At 42.6% G+C, this 19507-nt stretch overlaps 1 protein-coding gene across 6 annotated transcripts in view; it reads right to left on the reverse strand.

The window, feature by feature from the left end:
* Positions 1–3218: 3218 nt before the first annotated feature.
* STAT5B (signal transducer and activator of transcription 5B) overlaps positions 3219–19507 on the reverse strand; it is an 82526-nt gene continuing 66237 nt past the window's right edge. For 5 of the 6 annotated variants that reach the window (XM_049858840.1, XM_049858839.1, XM_049858838.1 and 2 more), the window contains 8 exons: positions 18516–18608; positions 15387–15593; positions 13936–14030; positions 13703–13833; positions 12281–12451; positions 6864–6915; positions 6459–6566; positions 3219–5908 (listed from right to left, as the gene is read on the reverse strand). In XM_049858840.1, the coding sequence (XP_049714797.1) occupies positions 5782–5908; positions 6459–6566; positions 6864–6915; positions 12281–12451; positions 13703–13833; positions 13936–14030; positions 15387–15593; positions 18516–18608 (984 nt within the window). In that variant the 3' untranslated portion in view covers positions 3219–5781. Of the gene's footprint in view, positions 5909–6458; positions 6567–6863; positions 6916–12272; positions 12452–13702; positions 13834–13935; positions 14031–15386; positions 15594–18515; positions 18609–19507 lie in introns of those variants that run through there. The other variant, XM_049858841.1, reaches the window with a different exon arrangement.

Here is a 19507-nt window from a genome sequence, read left to right on the forward strand (position 1 = left end):
TTTACTGACTATGCAAAGGCATTCAACTGTTTGGATCATAACAAATTATGGAATTCCAGAACACTTAATTGTGCTCATGAGGAATCTGTTCATAGATCAAGAGGCAGTTGTTCTGATGGAATAACGAGATACTGTGTGGTTTAAAGTCAGGAAAGGTGTGAGCCAGGGTTGTATCCTTCCACTATACCTATTTAATCTGTATGCTGAACAAATAATACGAGGAGCTGGACTATATGAAGAAGAACTGGGCATCAGGATTAACAGCCAGCATTATACAGATGACACAACCTTGCTTGCTGAAAGTGAAGAGGACTTAAAGCACTTACTGATGAAGACCAAAGCTCATAGCCTTCAGTATGGATTACACCTCAACATAAAACAAAAATCCTCACAACTGGACCAATAAGCAACACCATGATAAACAGGGGAAAGATTGATGTTGTCAAGGATTTCATTTTACTTGGATCCACGGTCTATACCCATGGAAGCAACAGTCGGGAAATCAAAAGATGCATTGCATTGGGCAAATCTGCTGCAAAGGACCTCTTTAAAGTGTTGAAAAGCAAAGATGTCATCTTGAGGACTAAGGTGTGCCTGACCCAAGCCATGATATTTTCAACTGCATCATATGCATGAGAAAGTTGCACAACAAATAAGGAAGACTGAAGAAGAATTGACGCCTTTGAATTGCAGTGTTGGTGAAGAATATTGAATATACCATGGACTGCCAAAAGAATGAACAAATCTGTCTTGGAAGAAGCACAACCAGGATGCTCTTTAGAAGCAAGGATGGCGAGACTGAGTCTTACATGCTTTGGACATGTTGTCAGGAGGGATCAGTTCCTGGAGAAGGACATCATGCTTAGTACAGGATCAGCAAAAAAAGGAAGACCCTTAACGAGATGGATTGACACAGTGGCTGCAACAACAGGCAGGACTGGGCAGTGTTTCCTTCTGTGGTATGTAGGGTTGCTATGAGTCGGAACCGAATCCATGGCACCTGACAACAACAGAGGGTGTGAAGTGGTATTGCATTGTAACTTCGGTTTGCGTTTCTCTGATGATTAATGAAGTCAAGTATCTTTACATGTGCTTGTTAGCCATTTGCGTATCTTCTACAGAGAAATGTCTATTCAGATCCTTGGCCCATTTTAAAATCGAGTTATTTATCTTTTTATTATTAAGTTGTGAGAGTTTTTTATATATTTTAGATACAAGTCCCTCATCAGATATATTATTTGCAAATATCTTCTCCCATTCTGTGGTTGCTGTTTGCATGACATATCTTTTTCTATCATTTTACTTTCAGTCTGTTTGTATCTGTGAATCTAAGGTGTGTTTTCTATAGACAACATACAGTTGGATCTTTTTTTTTAATCCAGTTTTATAATCTTTGCCTTTTGATTGGGTCATTTAATCCATTCACATATAATGTTATTAATACAGTTGGGGTTATGTCTGCCATTTAACTTTTTGTTTTCTGTGTCTCCTATCTTTCTTTTTCCTCTATTGCTGCTTTACTGCATGCATTCTTTTGCATTAAGTGGGTATTTTCTAATGTAGCAGTTTAATTCTTTAATGATTTTTTTCACTCTATTTTTAATTATTTCTTTAGTGGTTGATTTATCATATTCATCTTATCAGAATCAGCATCAGATTTATACTAAGCGCTAGGCTGCTAACCAATAGGTCAGCTAGCCGCTCTTCGGGAGAAAGATGTGGCAGTCTGCTTCTGTAAAGATTATACCCATTGCCACTGAGTCAATTAGAACTTACAGGGATCTACAGGACAGAGTAGAACTGCCCCATGTGTTTTCCAAGGAGCACCTGGTGGATTTGAACTGCTGACCTTTTGGTCAGCAGCTGTAGTTCTTAACCACTACACCACCAGGGTTTCCTCTGTAAAAATAACAGCCTTGGAAACCGTATGGGGCAGTTCTACTCTGTCCTATAGGACCACTATGAGTCAGAATGCCTTGATGGCAATGGGTTCGGTTTTTGGTTAATTCCAGTGCGATACAAAAATGCTACTCCTATACAACTGTATTCTTCTTTCTTCCTTTTTGTGGTGTTATTATAAATATTACTCAAATGTTATAGACCCAAAAGTATACTGTATATTTATTTATATAATTTCGTCTTTTAAAGAAGCTAAGAAAGGGGAGCAAGTATATATTTATAGTTTTTGTTATATTAGCTTTCTTATTTATCATTTCTGGTTCTTTTTATTTGTTCCTATGGATTTGAGTTACCATCTGGAGTCATTTCATTAGCTCAATATAGCTTTGCTCCAACCCAACTCCTTTGTGCTGTTATTGGCAAATATATTATGTTTCTACATATTGTAGTTCCAATAATACATTCTATGCATATAGTTTTATATAATTGCTTTTTAAGTCATTTAAGAGAAGAAACATGCATAGGTGTCTTTTATAATTACCTTTACCAGAGCTGGTTTTTTTCTTTTTTTTGTGCCTGGATTTGAATTACTATCTGGGGTTGCTTGCTTTTAGTCTGAAGAACTTTCTTTAGTATTTCTTATAAGGTGGGTCTGCTATCAGCAATTCTCTGTCAGTTCCAGCTGTTTAGTGACCTTCCTTTATGTTCTTTTGTATTCTGTAATGACCTTGAGATACCTTTATTGTAGTATTAGCTAACATACTACCATAATTGGTTGTGTGATCTGCCTTCCCTTGACTGTAAGCCTCTTGAGGGCAGGAACTATTTTATATCCTATGCACAATGCCTGGCTCGGGTAGACACTCTAAATGTGCTGAATTTTAAGGATGAGTTTTCTAATAGGAAGAATGTGGAGACAGGAGGCTAGGAGACCAAAAAAATATAATTCTCATTTTAAAAATATTACATGAATGGAACCAGAATGGAATTAATGAGAATGTTGACACCTTATGAAAAATGTAACCAATGTCACTGAATAATTTGTGTAGAAATTATAAAATGGGAACCTAATCTGCTGAGTAAACTCTCACCAAAAACACTTTAAGATTTTATTTTAAACAAATAAACAACAACATTGTATAAGCAGGATGGTAAGATATGCCCTTACTGGCCATCAAGGCTGAAAACACAATCCCTGGGGCAGTCAACTCCCAACTAGTTCCCTTTTGTAACATTTGATTGCTTGCTTCAAAGTCTTCCTATCCAAGCCACCCCTCCCTTTTCCATCTGATGGTAAAAAATAAAAACAAGACTCAATATTGTCCTTTCAGAGGTAAGCTTTATTGTAACATAAAATACACAATCTTGTGACTGCCCCAAATTGTACACAATACTTGTTTGGTGGCTAAATACTAATCTGCCTCAACACTAAAATATGTGTCTGAAGTCATTTCATGAAGTTTTAAAAAGAAAAATTATAAAAAGTATACTTTCATTTTAAGTTATATTCACTTTTAGTCTCCCCCTGCCCCCTACAAAAGCCTACACGTTCCACACAGAGAGTTGAAACATTTTTATGACTTGTGTGTGTGTTTGGGAGCGGGCGAGAGGCTGAGGTGGCGGAGACTTGCCATTGCCTCTTCCTGTGGTTTGCAGGAACAGGGAGGAGAAAGAAAAGAGAATGCAAAGAGCGAGCGCACCTTCCGGCCACAATCTCTTCCATCTTTAGGCACAGCCTCAGGAAAACTGAGGACAGCTCAGCAACCATACAAGCATGGACTCCCATTCTCTTCTACAGCCTTCCCCCCAAACCCCAATGCCAACTGCAAATACTAGAGTGAGCTCAGAGCCACCCAGGACTCCCAGGCTGCTGCACCCTCAGTCTTCCCTGGGGCTGACTTCGCCACAAATCTGAAAGTGTGTCAACTCATGCCTCCCTTCCCCCACACCAGGGTTGCTGGAACACAGAGGGCTATCCCTCAGAGGCAGGTGGTGACGAAGCCTGAGTGAAGGGGACAGGTAAGGGCCCTTTCAGGCTGGCACCTGGAGTGGTCAGGTGTTCCTGTTCACCTTTTCCCAACACCCCCATCCCCATGGCTGGGATTTGAACCAAGTCTTGAGGTGTTGGGCAGGGGCTCAGCAGCATCCTACATCAATGCTGGTATCCAGCAGAGATTCTCCTGCCTGGCATAGAAAAATAGATCAGTGTATGAAACCAAGCCAAGGCAAGCAGCAGCTTTGGAAAAGTCATCTTCATAAATAATCTACGACAGAGGAATATTTTCCTTTAACATCAAAACACTGATAAATTCAGAAGTTATTTTCGTAAAAAAAATATTTGTTTATTTAGTCACATGTATAAAAATAAGATTTTTAGGGTCCTACTCTCCTGGGTGTGGTCATGCCCTTCTTTTGGAGGGGGGCTGGGGATTACCCTATAAGGCCTTACCTGTAAGCTATCTGCTTACCCCCTCTTCCCACCCACCTGCCATAGCTATGCCTGAGCCCATTCCTTCCTACTCATGTACAGGAGAAAGTGTGGGACAAAATTATGCTGAGGCTTTGTTTGGTTTTGTTTCGGCAGTTTATCAAACTTCCCAGCAAGCGTGAAGACTGCATTTCCCCAAACAACCAAGGCCTGACACCCAGCACCCTGGAAGAGATGGGTAACGACACCTGAAAAAGCTGGCCTAGGCTCAGACCACACTCCTGCTACCCACTCAAGACCTTGTATGTGAACACCAACGGGAAATGAAGTGACCTGGGTATGCATGGCACAGGACCCGACATAGGGAGAGAGCGTTTTGATATACTGGGGTGGAAAGGGGGAACAAAAAAGACCTGACTGAGAAACAAAAACACTATTCAACATCTGCAACACTCCATTATCAATAAGCCTGAAGAAAACCTCAGAATGTGCCTCCGTCAGCACTGGGGAAGGGTGGGCAGGCAGAACGGCAGCTTCCTGGGTAACAAGGCTCTGTTCTTTGCGCCTGGCAGCAGGGCTGGCATGTCACTTCAGGCCAAAATGCAAAGGACAGCAACATTCTAAGCTCTCAATTATGTGACCCTCTTTTCCTTCCTCTGTTTCATCAAACATGCCTGCACATGTGTACAGGTATAGGAACTGTGTGGTAATTCCACCAATAGACTGAGGGGAAGGGACAGAGAGGAGAGAAAGAGGAAGGGAGGGAAGGAAGGACAAAGAGGGAAAGACAAAGATGTATTAAGTGTCATCTAAAAAGCCACCACCCATCAGAAGACTTGCCACTTCTTCCCTTGCCTCAACAACCTTTGTGTGTTACCCCTTTCCTGGGTAGGGATGGGGATGAGGGCAGAGAGAGGGAGTGAGGATGGGCTTTCTTTGTCAAAAGGCAGTTATGTAAATTTCAGGGGAAAAGCACAGCCAACCATGGTTACATATCAATTGCTTGGCAGACACAGTGATGAATTCTCATGGAGAGGTCCTGCTTTCCCCTCCCTGTGTCCTTCTCTTACTGGACCAGCCAAATCTCAAAGTTCAGCCACCCTCAAGACACATGTCCAAGTTCCAGGGTTCATGGAACTGCCTGCCTTTTTGCACAAGGTAGAAACAAGCACAGCCTCTGTTTGTGGCCCCAGTGCTGCAGCTAAACTCTGGACAGCAAGGGGGAGAAACACCACCACATGCAAACTTACACACACACACACACACACACACACTCACACACACTCTCATACTCCCTTCATGGGTGCCACCATGCACAGAAACGCTAAAGTCACAACTAGTATTAACACTTCACATTATGAGTATTGTTTCCAAAGAGAAGCGATTCATGGAATTAAAACATCCACAACAGTAGTTCCTCTGGTGAGGATGGAGAAGCTGAAGAAGAGACGGGGTCATGACTGCGCATGGGGGATCCACTGACTGTCCATTGGTCGGCCCAAGAGCTCCTCCACACGCCGCGCAACGTCCATGGTGTCATCCAGGTCGAAATCCCCATCTGTGTCAAGGACGGAGTCAGGGCTTGGGAAGGAAAGAGGCGAGACGGAAGGGTGGGGGAATGTCAGAGTCCAGAGTGAAATGATAAGCTGTGAGTCCACCTCCAGGCCCATCTACCACCAGGTATGGGGCCCAAGTCAGCTGGACCCTCGGCCCAGGACTTCAGGGGAAGAGAACTAGCTCTGATTTGAATACTGGGGAGTAGACAGTCCTTCGTAGTTAGTTGTACACAGAAACTCAGATTAAACTACCCACCCCCACCTGCCCCCAACCCTGGCTGTCCAGGCGCATCTAAAGCCCACCTGGTTCTTACACATAGCAAGCAAAATATCTCTGTTCTGGGAGAGGGGAGCAGAAGACATCTGCCCAAGTATCACCTCACTCCAGCTACCAATATCTTCTGGCTGAATCTCACCCGCCCTACACCTGGGCACATGAAGAGCTCAGGCCTAGACCGGGTGGTCTTGGGCCTAGAGGAGCTCTGGATTCCTTTGTCCACCAGCCACCCAGGGTCCAGTCTGAGGTCTAGTCCCCAGTTTCCCCCACTGCAGACCCCCATGAGAACATCACCTACTTCTGTGGATACATGTTATAGTGAGCCTGGGCGCACACAGCTGGGGATGGGGCCTGGTCCATGTACGTGGCGCCGCCCCCAGCAGAGTCTGCAGAAGCGTTCACAAACCTGTGGAAGGAAGCAGAGCAGCTTCAGTGGCCAGGGGGAGCCCGGGTAGGAGCTGATGTGGGGGCGGGGGGATCAGAGGGGAGGGGTCTTTATATCTTTTTTGGAATGTAGGATAAAGTGCCCGACTCAACCCTGGGTACTGGCCACATCATGACCAAGCCCAGTTCCCTCCCTAGGGCTGAGCCAGGTGTCCCTGGAAGCTGGGCACGTGGGTGGCAGGGGTGGCAGTGTCGGGTGAGGAGAGCCAGGGGAGGAGAAAGAGGCGGAGGAGACCAGACCTGGACTCTGGACACTTACTCAGGGACCACCTGCTTGATCTGTGGCTTCACGTATCCATCGGCGGCTTTAGCTGCCAAGGGGAGAACGGTGGTGAGAACCAAAGTTCCCAAGTGAAATGAAAATGCTATCTCCCTTAAGAATCACCTCTCTTCTTAGGATGGGACACAAACATCCAATTTTATCTTAGGATACGATACAATCATTTCTCTGACAATCTGTTAGGAAGATCGGGTAGAAGAGAAACCTCAATACTAAAACTGCAAAATTAAGACTTCTCCCAAGATGACTTGGATGTTTTAATGAAGTCTTCAAACCACATAAAAGACACGTTTTTTTTGAATACAAGTCTAAATCACGCATTCATTGCATACTAAGCGTAACAGGAAAGAATATCTTAAAAGTTTAATGTCGAAAACATAGCAGAGGGACAGGATTTGCTCTATGTGTCCCAAAGGACAAAATCAGGACCAACAGGGGAAGTCATAAGAGGACATATTTTCAATCAGGGTAAGGAAGAATGTCATCATAATTAAAACTAAAACCAACTCAATGTCGAGTCAATTCCAACTCATAACTACCCTCTAGGGTAGGGTAGAACTGCCCCACAGGGTTTCCGATGCTGTTATCTTTACGGAAGCAGAATGCCACATCTTTCTCCTTTGGAAGGGCTGATGGGTTCAAACCACCAACCTTTCGGTTGGTAGCCGAGTGCTTAACCACCGTTCCACCAGGGCTCCTAACGGTGTCATAATGAGAACTATCCAAAAAAGGGAGGCTGGAGGTTTTCCAGTAGAGGCTGGACAAACACTTCTCAAGGACTGTACAGAAAAATCTAAGCTTCAGAGAAGAACTGATTTGAGTAGATGGTTCCCAAGGCTATTCTAACCCTGAACATCTACTCTTTGAGGAAAAGGAACGTCTCTCTCCCAGGTACACGCATACTGCTTTTGTACCCTGAGTTTCTGCATTTGGGGGGTAATCTGACAGCCCAGTGTTTATGCCACATGGCTGGTTAAGAATGTTGGTGCTGTGTCTCTCTTTGATTCTCCATAGACCCCCACTGGGACATAGTAGGCTGAGGGGTACACCTGAGTGTGAGCTGGTCAGCAACAGTTACTTTTTAAAAGGCTGGTTATAGCAATCCAGGTAAACAGGTCATAAGAATGTGAGGGACTGAAAGGGCATATGAAGTCTTGTTTTCTGGGTATGTGAGTATGAGAATCAGTATAAACTTAACTAAGGAGCCCTGGTAGTGCAACGGTTAAACGCTCAGGCTGCTAACTGAAAGGCTGGTAGTTCAAACCCACCAGTGGCTGCATGGGAGAAAGACCTAGCAATCTAGATTTCAGCCACCCACCCAATGCTGTCGAGTCAATTCCAACTCATAGGAACCCTACAGGACAGAGTAAAACTGCCCCATAGGGTCCCCAGTGCTGTAAATCTTTACAGAAGCAGACTGCCACATCTTTCTCCTAAGGAGTGTCTGGTAGGTTCGAACCGCCCACTTTTTGGTTAGCAGCCGAACACTTTAAGCACTGCACCACCAAGGCTCCTGTAAAGATTAGAGCCTAAAAACCCTATAGGGCAGTTCTATGCAGCCACATGGGGTTGCTATGAGTCGAAAATTGACTTGCTGGCACCTAACAACAACATAACCTTAGCTATAGTAGATAATGAAGATGACAGTTTTTTAACGCAAATAACGTGCACCTTCTACATTTCTTTGCCAACTGAGCCGTCTCCCTGTGAGGTATTTCCATAAGCATGCTATGCTAGTTTTTCTTTAAATGTTGATGTAAAAAAAAAAAAAAATAGCATAGCGGCGCTTATGAAAATAGCCTTGTGGGGGGAAGGTGCAGCTGGCAAACATGGAAAGAGCACGTTATGTGCGTGAAAATATGGTACAGGACTATAACACTGTAGGATCAACGGGAAGAAGAGCTTGTCAGCAAAACAGCCCAAGACAGCAAAATGCTACCTGGCTCACAAACTGCTTGTTATCCTAACATGCTTCTCCCAATGTCAAGAGCTACCTTTTCGTAACAGTTTATGTTTAGCAGGAAATAGAAAAAACAAGGAAATGCTGTAAGAAATGGGACTTAAAAATCTAGACTGTGCAAGCCCCAATACGGATGAACCTTGAAAACATTATGCTAAGTGAAATGTCAGTCACAAAAACACAAACACTGTAGGATCAAATTTATATGAAATAAGCAAATAATCAGAAGCCAAAGATTATTAGTGGTCACCAGGAGTGGAAGGGATGGAGAAATGGGAAGTTTCTGCTTAGGGGACACTGGGTTTGTTAATAGTGGTGGAATAACTCGGAAAAGGACAGCAAGAATGGTTGCAAACTTGAAGAGTGCCATCAATGTCACTGAATTATACATGTAGAAATTTTTCAATGGCTGCATGTTTTGTTGTGTATATTTTCACACACAAAAAATCTATCTTAGTTGTGCTAACAAAAAGAAGCTGTTATATGGATAATCCAAAATACCATATAAATCTAAAAATATTTTGGCTTGTTTCTCCCCCCAGAAGTATAACCACCATCTTAGGATGGGAACGCACCATACAAAAGGCAGAATCTATAAAGGATAAAGGTTGACAGAGTGGGCTGCACAGAAATTATGAGTTTTTGCACTTCACCAAAACAAACTTAAATGTTAAGAGAATGACAACACACTGAGAAAAATATTTGCTACATATAATAAAAGGTTAATATACTTACTATATAAAACACTCACATAACCCAAATATATCCCTAAGGGGGAAAAAAAAAAAAGAACTCCAAAAGAAAAATGAGCAAGGAGCATGAACACGCACTTCATGCAAAAAATACAAGTGGCTAATAATGAGATGGTTAAAAAAATACAGGCTCTGTTGCCCAAGAGACAGAAAGGGCCACATGAACCAGAGACCAGAAGAACTAGATGGTGCCTGGCTACAACCAATTACTGCCCTAACGGGGAACACAACAGAGAACCCCTGAGGGAGCAGGAGAGCAGGGGGATGCAGACCCCAAATTCTCATAAGACCAGACTTAATGTTCTGATTGAGACTAGAAGGACCCCGGTGGCCATGGCCCCCAGACCCTCTGTTGGCTCAGGACAGGAACCATCCCCGAAGCCAACTCTTCAGACATGGATTGGACTGGACAATGGGTTGGAGAGAGATGCTGGTGAGGAGTGAACTTCTTGGATCAGGTGGACACTTGAGACTACGTTGGCATCTCCTGCCTGGAGGGGAGATGAGACGGTGGAGGGGGTTAGAAGCTGGCGAAATGGACAGGAAAAGAGAGTGTAGGGAGAGAGCAGACTGTCTCATTAGGGGGAGAGTAATTGGGAGTGTGTAGCAAGGTGTATAAGTTTTTGTGTGAGAGACTGACTTGATTTGTAAACTTTCATTTAAAGCACAATAAAAATTATTAAAAAAAAAAAAAAACAGGCTCTGGATTCACACTGCTTGAGTTCAAATCCTGCTCGGCTATTTGCTAGCTATGTGATCTCTGAAAAATTATTTTACTTTTCTGTGCCTCAGTTTCTTCATCTGTGAAATGGGGATAATAATAGTACCTACTTCATAGAGCTGGTCTGAGGATTAAATGAGATGCTATATGTAAACTGCTCAGAAAAGTGCCCAACACATAATAAACATTCAACAACTGTTAGCTGCTGTTATTATTATATTATTGTTGTTATTATTATCATATGAAAAGATATTTGACCTTACCTAGGATCAAGAAATGAAAATAGGAACTAATAATAAGACACATTTTAATGCTAATGAGACTGGTGAACATAAAACTCATTAATAGAATCTATGGTCGCCAAGAGTATGGAGAAGCAGACACTAATAGACATATAATGGGAGTGAAAACAGATTTGGCTTTCTGAAGATGGATCAAAATGCTTAAAAAGTACACGCCCTTTGACACAAATTCTACTTGTAGGAATTTATCCTAAGGACATAGTTGAAAAGAAATTCATAAAGAGGTGCATATCAGGTTATCTCAACATTAATCGTAACAAAAAATTGTGAAGAACTTACATTGTAAATATCTTGAATAACCAACATGGAGTCACCATACAGTAGAATTCTATGTCATCATTAAAATGATGTTGTAAGATTGTATTTACTGACCTGGACTGCTGCCTATGATTTATTTTTAAGTAAAAAAAAATCAAGTCACACAAGACCATGTATGGTATGATCCAAACCCAAACTCTTTACCTTGGACTCTGAGGCTGGACAGGATCTGGCCCCGCCTATCACGCTGGCCTCATTTCCCACCACTTTCATCCTTACTCAGCTGCTCCAGCCTTCCAGGGCCTCATGAGGTTTTTCAACACACCAAGCTCACTCCCATCTTAGGGTTTTTGTACTTGTTTTCTCTGTCTGGAATGGCTCTTCTCTCGGTCTTTGTATGACTAGCTTCCTCACTTCTTTCAGTTGATTCAACTATCACCTCCTCAGAGAAGCCTTTCCTGACCACTCTAGTTGAACGCCAACCTCTCTTCCTCACTTCCCTATCCCTTTGCCTTGCTTTATCCTTCTTTATAGCATCCATTACTAAATAAACATATTTATTTTACTTGTTTATCATCTTCCTTCCTCCATTAGACTGTAACCTCCACACAGGTAGCGCTCTATACGCATCTAAGGCCTGACAGAATGAATTTAGGGCACTCCAGAAGAGAGGCCTGGTCATCTGCTTCTGTTAAGATTACTGCCAAGAAAACCATATGGCGCGGTTCTACTCTGTAACACATGGGGTTGCCACGAGTAGGAACTGACTTGACAGCAACCAACAACAATAACATCTATATAAACTGGAAGAATAGTCACTAAATTGTTTACAGTGGTTAATCTCCAGATGAGAGGATGTTGGGTGATATCTACTTTCTCTGTAATGCTTTTCTGTGTTTTCTGAGAAGTTTATAATAAGCACGAAATACTTCTATGCTCAGAAAACAGTAAGACAATCTCTGTTTAGAAAAATTTTTACCTTCCAAATTTTGTCTGATCTAGCTTGTATTAAAAGCAATTTGTTCCCTTCAATTTGATATTTGGTGTGAGTGGCAGATGCTTTCTGTCTGACTGAAGAATAAAACCAACCAACCAACCAACCCAAACCCATTGCCATCGAATCGATTCGAACTCATAGCGACCCACAGGACAGAGGGTTTCCAAGCAGTGGCTGCTAGATTCGAACTGCTGACCTTTTGATTAGCATCCATAGCTCTTAGCCATTGGACCACCAGGGCTCCCAGAATTTACATCTGCCCTGGATAACATTCAAATAGCCATAACTGAACTCTAACTGTGTTAAGTTTCATGCAAGAGAGAGAGACACACAAACACAAATAAAAACAAAAAGGAAAAAAAGCCAAAATCACAACAAAATCAAATCAGAATGCGAACATTGTTACCAGTGGCAGGCTCGCACGGAACTGGTGTGTAATATTTGGAGTACACTTCATCTTTGGGCCGGTCAGGAAACACGTAGATAAGGTAATTCAGGTCCCCCAAGCGGTCGGCCAGGGACCGGATAGAGAAGTCTCTGGTAGTAAAAGGCATCAGGTTCCAAAACATTCTTTCCTCTAGACCAATAAACAGAATAATCACATTCTAAACAGGACTTCCGAATAGAAAATCTTAAAACCCAAATATACTACCAGTTAAAGGTCTTCATTAAAATTGCTCCAACGAAAATCCCCATTAAAATAACCACACACGGTAGATAAAGTGGGGAACCGTTAAGAGATACTGCTGCCAACCAAGAGGGAAGAGCAGTTTGAATCTACCAGGTGCTCCTTGGAACCTCTATGGGGTAGTTCTACTCTGTCCTATAGGGTCGCTATGAGTTGGAAACAACTCGATGGCAATGGGTTTGGTTTGGTTTGGGGTAGATAAACTAGTTTTTAAAAGCCCCAGGTAGACGGGCAAGCAATGCACACATGGCTTCCTGAGAGATCCAAAAATCACCGATGGTTTCAAGCTCAAAGAGTATTCAGTCCCTCTCTGGAAAAAACAGTTCTCATTGACCCAGTTCCTGACTCCCTGTGCAAAAATACACCAGGGAGGTGGGAGGCATGCCCACAGCAAGAGGAAGCATGAGAGCTAGAAAAGGCTTTTAAAACCTTTAAGGCACAAAAAACAAACTCACAAGCAACTTTTATCTTATTGTAAAGGTCAGAGGAAAGCGCTAACGTTCCCAGGTGGAAATGATCAGTGGCAGCCTCTACACTGGAGTCCCTGGGTGACCCAAATAGTTAAGCACTAGACTATTTACCAAAAAGTTGGGGGTTCAAACCCACCCAGAGGTGCCTCAGAACTAAGGCCTGGCGATCTGCTTCTGAAAGGTCACAGCCTCGAAAAGCCTGTGGAGCCGTTCTACTCCGCACGCATGGGGACCCCAGGAGTCAGAAGTGACTCAACGGCAACTAACCACCACCACCTTTACATTAATTAGGATAAAGGAATAATTAAAGTAGAATAATATTACTACTCTAAGGACTTCAAATCATCATAGTAATTCTTCACGGAAATAAGCTCAAGGTTGAATAATAATGACGCAAACCTTTCAAAAGGGAAGCAGCCGAGATTCTATACAGGCTGCCGTATTACGGGAGGCCATGTGTCATGCTCACACATTGGTGTTTCCCCAAGTTAGTGACTGTCTTTCCCATAATTAGATCTTATATCGTCAGCCCTATTATGCGCAGCTGGGCCATGGTTATACATTCCTGTTTCCTGTAATTAGTACTGGCTCCAACAAATAAATCGTTAATTTAGCAACAAAAGCAGCTGACTCAAGCCAAGATGTGTCCTCAAAAGGAAAGGGCACTCACGAGAGTCAAACTTCCAAGCGATGGTGATGCCGCCGATTTCAGAGTCGCTGAATCTCAGCAGGAAGGTCCCATCTGGCTTGTTAATGAGTAGGTCGTGGGCCTGTTGCTTGTTCACAAAACCTAAAATGGCCCTGGATGGCAAAGGCCAAGGGAGCAGAAGCAGAGTGTGACATCTGGTGCCAGAAAGAAGACCCTCTTACTCTATTGCTAACTTAAGAAATGATGCTTCTCACCCATCATTCCAGTGAGGCTTGAGATGTTTTTTTAACACTTCCATCACACCGTCAAACCACTGCCAGAAAGTGTAATTCCGTCCTGGTAAATTCTCCTGGTTGAATATACAACAATGAATACAAGAAAGCAAGAACAACACTTGGAGTACAAATCTGCATATAATTTTAATTGGAAAAAATAAACAGAAAACAAACATCTACACTTTAAGGAGCATACAGATATATGTATATGTGTGTACACACATATACACCTATAGGTATAAATATACCTCTGGGTAGATACATACATATATATGTATATATCCACCCAGAGGTGTCTTGGAAGAAAGGCCTAGTGATCTGCTTCTGAAAGATTATCACCGTTGAAAACCCTATGCAGAGCAGTTCTACTCTGAAACACATGAGGTTGCCATGAGTCAGAATTGACTCAATGGCAACCAACTTTTTTTTTTCATCTGAGTTTACCAAATAGTCCTACAGCGGAAAAGAAGGAAAAATATCAAAGAGAAATTACCAACACCCAGTGGAGCTCTGCTACAGACACTTCCCCCTGGATCTGGGCTGACTAGTCCCTTGCTATTTTCAGTGTGTGGTCTATGGCCAGCAGCATCACATCGCCTGGGAGCTTTTAAGAAATGCAGGATTTGAAGCCCTATTTCAGACCTGCTGAATCAGAGTCTGCATTTCAACAAGATGCTCAGGAGACTGAGCTGGATTAGATTGCACTGTGAGGCCTCAGATCTCTCTCCATCACACAGCTTGCAACCAGTAATTATCAGCAACCTAGAGTTCCAGGATTCTATCGGAAGTGAGCAGCTTCACAGCAACAGCAAAGACAGACCACGGAGACCTCCTGCTTCCCCTATCAAACCTCTCCTGATGACCAGCAAAGCTGTCGGCCAACTTCTTAACACAAAACCATTTAAAAGAGTTAAAGACTCAGGGGCTCTCTGCTACCTGAATTAAGGGCATTTAAAACTCTTCTGGGAAGTGGGTAAGAAAAGAAACAGAAGTTAAATTGAAAATCCATGAAAGATTTGACATGTACCATCTGAATTACCAGAAGCTAAATGAAAAAGGCCCTTTATCAGTTTCCCCTTTTGTGGTTCTATAGAAGCCTGACTTTACATTCCACATCAGAGAACATCAGAGAGTGAACACAATGGCGCCATGTAATTCTGACCATCCCAAGGGCTTTACTTCCCATGAGTTATGTTAACGTTTGCTTTGCTCTGTTTCCTTTATAAAGGAACTTGTACCCAAAGCCTAACCTATTTAAATATGCAAACACATCCTTTTCTCCCTAAGACCTGGCTAACTCTCAAGTAGTCCATCTATCCAGAAGCTTCCTATTATTTTGGTACATTTTATTAGAATGAAGAACAAGGGCTCAAGACAGGGAGATTCCTGAGGGCATCTGGTTTTGAGAGATCGGTGGTTGTGGTCCTCACCCTGTTGAACTGGGACCAAGACACAGACATGCTGCTGTAGTCCTCCAGGTGGCTGTTGCCGCTGTTGAACAGCTTCTGCGCCAGGAACACGAGGTTCTCCTTGGTCAGGCCCCGGTTGCTCTGCACTTCTGCCTTGAACTTCATGTTGAGTGCTTCACACAGCTGCGGCCAGAGCACTTTGTCCGGCACGGCAAATGGCACCCTGCCCTGAGAGGGACAGAAGCCAGACTCTTATGAGAAAACAGTTGCATGATTTATTCCCTCCACCTGCAAAAGAAAAATAGCTACGGCTAGAAGTCGTTATAGACATTTGTCTTTCAGAGCCTGAGAATAAATTCAAACTTTCTTGGGGTATGCAGAATTCAGACGGTTTCATTTTACCTTTTTCACTCATGACTCAGAAGGTAAAGCCATGCTATCTGTGCTGCTTTGTAAATGAGTGGCTAGCCCACAGGCCAACCCTAGAGTCTAAGTGTAACCTCACTGGGAATTTAGAAATCTAAAAGACTGGTTTTCTAAGTACAGAGAGGGAGTGTATGTGTGCGTTCAGGTGTGTTAACATTTGGTCCTGACACCTTATGCCAAGAACTGTCGCTCAAAGTGAAAGAACTTAGTATGGAAGAGTGGAAATTACCAATTGGGTAACTTTTCTAGTTGAGGAGTAGGTTAGAATGTAAATTTTTATTATTTATTTATTGTGCTTTAAGTGAAAGCTGACAAATCAAGTCAGTCTCTCATACAAAACCTTATACACACCTTGCTATGTTCTCCTAGCTGCTCTCCCCCTGATGAGACAGCACACTCCTTCTCTCCACCCTGTATTCCCTGTGTCCATTCAACCAGCTCCTGTCCCCCTCTGCCTTTTCATCTCGCCTCCAGACAGGAGCTGCCCACATAGTCTCATGTGTCTACTTGAGCCAAGAAGCTCACTCCTCACCAGTGTCATTTTCTGTCTTATGGTCCAGTCCAATTCCTGTCTAAAGAGTTGGCTTCAGGAATGGTTCCAGTCTTGGGCTAGCAGAGGGCTCGGGGACCATGACCTCCAGGGTCCCTCCAGTCTCATTCAGACCATTAAGTCTGGTCTTTTTATGAGAATTTGAGCTCTGCATCCCACTGTTCTCCTGCTTCATCAGGGATTCACCGGTGTTCCCTTTTACGGCAGTCATCAGTAGAAGCTGAGCACCATCTAGTTCTTCTGCTCTCGGTCTGATGTAGTCTCTGGTTTATGTGGCCCTTTCTGTCCCTTGGGGTCATCTTTACCTTATGTCTTTGGTGTTCTTCATTCTCCTTTGCTCCAGGTGAGTTGAGACCAATTGATGCATCTTAGATGGCTGCTTGCTCGCAATGAAGACCCCAGATGTTACCAAGGTGAGATGCAGATCATTTCTTAATACATTTTCTTATGCCAATTGACCTAGATGTCCCCTGAAACCATGGTCCCCAGACCCCTGTCCCTGCTACTCTGGCCTTCGAAGCACTCGGTTGTATAGAGTATGAATTTTTAATAGACTGTTTTTCATTCCATTCAGCCACAGCACTTCATTTTAATTATTATAAATTTTTCTTGAATATGCAATTTCTTCACACGATATAATATTCAAAAAGTACATAAGAGTATACAGTGAAGTCACTTTCCCACCCCTGTCCCCCAGCTACCCAGTACCTCTCCTCCAAGGCATCTAGTCTAGTTTCTTGTGTATATCTTCAGAGATATTCCATATTTGCTAGCAAATATATATAATTTTTCTTTTTTTACATAAATGGGACCGTAAGATCCACATGTTATGTATCTCACTTTTTTCACTTAGTACTGTATCTGTAAGACCTTATATCAGTACGTAATGAAATTCCTCATTCTCTTGTATGGCTGCTAACTATTCTACCATATGGATGAATGATGATATATTTAACTAGACCCCCATGGGTGGGCATCTGTATAACAGCTTCCAAGCTTTAGCTTTTACAAACAGCGCTGCAAGGCACTTGTGTCATTCGGTACATGTGTAAATCCATCTGCAGAGTAAATTCCCAGAAGTATTTATTTATTTTAAAATACTGTAAGATGCACATTAGTCATTAACATAAAAGAAAATGTTTCTTTAGACAAGATGGTTTAGAGCTTGCATGCTGCAGGAGATGCCAAGGTTACATAGGGAGTGTGAGATCTGGGGATAGGCAGGGAAGGAAATGAGAAAAGACTGTGTGCTCCTACACAGGAGGCTGATCAGGACAAGATGTAGGCAGATATTTTAAAAAATAAGCCTCAAACTAAGGGCTTGCAGCATAAGCACGGTAGAATTGCCAATAAAATCTCTTCTTTGCAGTAAAAATATTTTTTTCTGGAGAGAACCACTGGGAATGCTAAGTAAGACCTTCCATGTTAGCCATTAGAGAAAGACACACTTTTACGTCCATATTAGACTCAGGTGCAATAACAATGATCACCCTTATATCATGCCCTTATGGACTACCACCTACTGGAAATATGCAACACATAGAACTCAGCCTACTGAAATATTTTGAAAATGTTCACTAAGCAACACCCTAGCAATATTTAGATAGCATTTGGGTACATAAATCCACAAAATCATATTTGTTCCTTGAGACGAAGCATCTCGTTATTCTTCATGAGAGACCTGGAATGAATCACAGAATCTAAAACTTGGAAAAGACGTTAAAAGTCATCATCTTTCATTGGGAGGACGATGACACAGAGTATCCTCTAAGCTAAGGTAACCTCTTAAAAGCATGGGTCAGAAAGAGCCCAGGAGTCCAAAATCTCATTCATGGTTTCATTCAGATATTTCAAATCATATTTTCGGAGTATCGACTCGGTACCAAGCATTCTGCATGTTATCTAACTTAATCGTCCTAACAACCTTATGGAGTACTATCCCTAGGTGACAGGAACACACAGGAAACTTATGCTCAGAAAGCTTAGCTTTCCATGCTCACACAGTGAGAAAATGTTGGAGCTTGGATTCAAACTTTGGCCTGAAAGAAAAGCCCATGCTCTTTCCTACTAAGGAAAACAGAATTTTTCCATATTTTTTCTGGATAATACATGAAAGAGATTAATGACACCAGCATCAAGTTCTTGAGACCCGCACATCAAAAGAACCCACTCACAGGCTCTGCAAAAGCGTTGTCCCAGAGAACAGTGGCCGTTGCATTGTTGTCCTGGCTGCCATGAACAATCACCACCACCGGGAGGGACAGGGTCTAAAAAGACACAGGAGATGGGCTAAGAGCCCCCAGTCTCACACTCTTCCCCTTCTCTTCTCTTTTTTTCTTATTAGCACAACACTTGCATTCTCTCTTCAAGTTTCATCCTATAAATGTCATCCTGTTATTGTTGTTGGGTGCTGTTGGGTTGATTCCGACTCATTGTAACCCCATGTGACAGAGCAGAACTGCTCCATAGGGTTTTCTAGGCTGTTTTTTTTTACAGGAGATCACCCCATCTTTCTCCCGCTGAGCTGCAGGCCGGGTTCAAACCACTAACCTCTTGGTTAGAGCTAAGCGCCTAACCGTTGCACCACCAGGGGTCCTAAATGTCATCCTAGAATACAGAACTTCAATGGTTCCAGGAATAACAGGACTTTTCACATTGGTACAACTTAGAAAGTTTAGATATTTTTAATGTGATGTTGCTTAGCTATTTCTGAAGGACAGGGTAGGTTTCTCAAAGTTACATGGCAAACGAGAGAGAGAAAAGAGAAAACAGGCTGGAGACATTTTTGGGGGAAAAAATAACAAGGAACAAATGCCTAGAACTTACTGCAACTGTTACTCAAACTCAAATTCATCTTGGGTAATGTTTCTCATAATTCATTTTTTACCTATACCTCTCTTTTTTTTTTTTTTTTTCTAGCTATTTCGGTTCATTATTGCTTATTCCTGCCTCGAGAGAATCTAAGAGATGCAATTCTAAGGATGAAGTTTACCTATTTTCTGTTCACCAATAGTCGAAAAGAAGGTACTATGAGAAAAAAGGAGCCCTGGTGGCATAGTGATAAAAAGCTTAGCTGCTAACCAAAAGATCAGCAGTTCGAACCCACCAGCTGCTCCTTGGAAATCCTATGGGGCAGTTCTATTCTGTCCTATAGGGTCACTATGAG

Source organism: Elephas maximus, chromosome 19, assembly GCF_024166365.1.
Source record: "Elephas maximus indicus isolate mEleMax1 chromosome 19, mEleMax1 primary haplotype, whole genome shotgun sequence".
In the NCBI taxonomy this organism is placed as follows: Eukaryota; Metazoa; Chordata; class Mammalia; order Proboscidea; family Elephantidae; genus Elephas; species Elephas maximus.